We start from the raw sequence: 2,942 nt of genomic DNA, 5'->3' as shown, positions 1-2,942 counted from the left end.
AGATCAGATGGTTGATGCTACTACCGGCTACGAGAGGCTAATATTCCTTGATGCGTAGTCAGGATACAATCAAATTCCTATGAACCCTGAAGATGAAGAAAAAATGGCTTTCATTACAGAAAAGGGGACTTATTGTTACAGGGTCATGCCCTTCGGGCTGAAGAACGCTGGGGCTACTTATCAACGTCTTGTCAATAAGATCTTTGACAATTTTTTGGGAAAAACAATTAAAGCATATATAGATGACATGGTAGTCAAAAGTGTGAAGAAGGAAGACCATCCGAAACACCTTCAGGAAGTTTTCAATACCTTAAAGAAGTACAACATGAAGCTGAATCCATCCAAGTGCATTTTTGCGGTATCATCAGGTCAATTCCTCGACCACATAGTGAATAAAAGAGGGATAGAGGTAAGTTCGGCTTAGGCTAAGGACCTTATCCAGAATCAGGAACCAAAAAAATCGTAGGGAGGTACAAGTTCTTACCGGTCGGATCGCAGCCTTTAGCCGGTTTATATCCCGATTGTCAGATAAGTGCAAACCATTCTTCGATGCTATAAGATCTAAGAATAAAGATATATGGGGACCTCAGCAGCAGCAGGCCCTCAATCAGTTGAAAGGTTATATGGCCGAACCACCAATTTTATCCGCTCCAAAACCCGGGGAGGTTCTTATTATGTAATTAGCAATTTCTAGTATAGCGACAAGTGCAGCTTTGATTAGAGAGGAAGGAAAGAGGCAATATCCAGTTTTCTACACAAGTAAGACAATGACGGATGCGGAGACACGGTATAACAAAGCAAAGAAAATCATCTTAGCCTTGGTCTATGCCAAGAGGAAGCTTCGACATTATTTTGAATCTCACAGCATTGTGGTACTCACCAACTATCCTATACGGGGTATATTATCTAAGCTTGATCTATCTGGGAGAATTACCAAATGGGCTATTGAGCTCAGTTCCTTTGACATAATTTATGAGCCTAGAGTATCGCACAAAGGACAAGCTGTAACAGACTTTCTTCTAGAATATGAAGACACTCCCGAAGAGCCGGAACCCCCTGAACCACAGTGGGAGCTTCTGGTCAATGGCTCCTCGAATCAAACAAGTGCAGGGATAGGGGTTGTTATGTCAAGACTCGAAGGCACCAAGTTGCAGCAGTCTATTTGCTTGAATTTCCCTGCTATGAACAATGAGGCAGAATATGAGGCGTTACTTGCTGGTCTTCGATTGGCCAGCAGCCTCCAGGTACGTTGTTTAAAGGTTTTTAGTGACTCACAACTTGTTATAAATCAAGTGACAGGTCAGTATCATCCGAAAGAGGAAAGAATGAAGGCATATAAAGAAGCTGTGGAAAATGTTACACGAGGATTCGATCAAATCGAATTCTATCAGGTACCTCATGTTGAGAATGCCGAAGCAGATCAATTGGCCACAGTAGCGTCATCCTCAAATGAAGATCTGACTCGAATTGTGCCGATTGACATCTTGGATGAACCCAGCATTAACCCTCAGCAAGAAGTAATGGTGATTCCAGTTATTCTTCGAGAGCCATGCTGGATTGATCCATTGGAAGCCTACCTCAAGCATGGAATTCTTCCAAACCAGAAGCCTGAAGCATGGAAGCTCCAACTCACGGCAGCTAAATATACCATCATTAACAACCAGTTATACCGGAAGTCATTTCCAAGTCCTTACCTGAAATGTTTAAGCCCTACTGAGGCTCTTGTGGTATTGAAACAAATCCATAATAGAGATTGCGGCAACCATTCTTGGGGTAGATCCCTTGCACATAAAGTTCTAACTCAAGGCTACTTCTGGCTGTACTTGGCCCGGAATGTAGAAGAGTATACTCAGAGATGTGACAAATGTCAACGCCACGGTCCAATGAAGCATCAACCTGCCGAAGATTTGCATGCAATGGCAAATCCATGGCCATTCGCACAATGGGGGATTGATATGGTGGGCCCTTTACCCAAGACCGTGGAACAAAAGGAGTACGTGCTACTGGCTATAGATTATTTTACTAAATGGGTAGAAGCCGAGGCTTACTCAAGTGTGACCCATAAGCAGGTAAAAAGTTTCCTTTGGAACATCATTTGCTGGTTTAGGATCCCAAAAGTCATTATGATGGACAATGGTAAGAACCTCGATAATAAAAGTACAAGAAAATTCTTCGCTGAGCATGGAATTATACAAAAGCTAGCTGCAGTCAGTCATCCACAAGGGAATGGACAGGCTGAAATAACTAACCGAACTATTTTTAGTTGTTTAAAGTAAAAGCTGGAGAAACTCAAAACAAAATGGTACGAGAATCTCCCTCAGGTGCTTTGGGCATACCGAACCACTCCACGGCGGCCCAGGGGGGAAAGTCCCTTTGCCATGGCTTATGGATCTGAAGCTATGATCCCAACCGAAGCGGCTGTTCCAACCCTTCGGACATTCTTGTTGCTTGAAGGAAATAATAGTCAGCAGCTCGAACATAGTCTCGATCTCCTGGATGAAAAAAGGGATGCTGCAGCAATTAGGCTTGCTTCATATCAGCAACAGCTGCACAACAGTTATAACAAATGCGTCAGATTCAGGAGCTTTGTGGTAGGCGATTGGGTTTTGAAGCAAGAGACAGCTCATATAAAGAAATTGGAACCTAATTGGACCGGACCCTACAGGGTTACCGAAGTAGTGGGGAAGGGAGCATATCATTTGGCCGAAGCTGACTGACGTCCCATTGCGTGTCCTTGGAATGCAATACACCTTAAAAGGTATTTCCATTAGATAAGTTTGTCAATTTTGCTAAGAATTCTTCACAAATAAGGCTGCGTATACCCACAGTCAGTCAAGCTTTTCTTTATTTTGCTTCTATCATATTCAGTACAATTCTACTCAATTTATTTCTTTCCATAAAAATGGGGGCCATACTACTCTATGATTATGCAACTTTGCGTC

At 42.7% G+C, this 2,942-nt stretch overlaps 1 protein-coding gene across 1 annotated transcript; it reads left to right on the top strand.

Moving 5' to 3' along the window:
• The first annotated feature begins 767 nt into the window (after positions 1-767).
• On the top strand, positions 768-2,276 carry LOC132280158 (uncharacterized). Its single transcript, XM_059782291.1, has one exon. The coding sequence runs from the start codon at positions 768-770 to the stop codon at positions 2,274-2,276; it is 1,509 nt and encodes a 502-aa protein (XP_059638274.1).
• Positions 2,277-2,942: the final 666 nt, after the last annotated feature.

The sequence above is a fragment of the Cornus florida genome, unplaced genomic scaffold, assembly GCF_030987335.1.
Source record: "Cornus florida cultivar Cherokee Brave unplaced genomic scaffold, ASM3098733v1 CherokeeBrave_3.0.0_Hap2_Chr01, whole genome shotgun sequence".
In the NCBI taxonomy this organism is placed as follows: domain Eukaryota; kingdom Viridiplantae; phylum Streptophyta; class Magnoliopsida; order Cornales; family Cornaceae; genus Cornus; species Cornus florida.
Note: the sequence above shows the minus strand (reverse complement) of the source record. Positions and strands in the feature narration are given on the sequence as shown.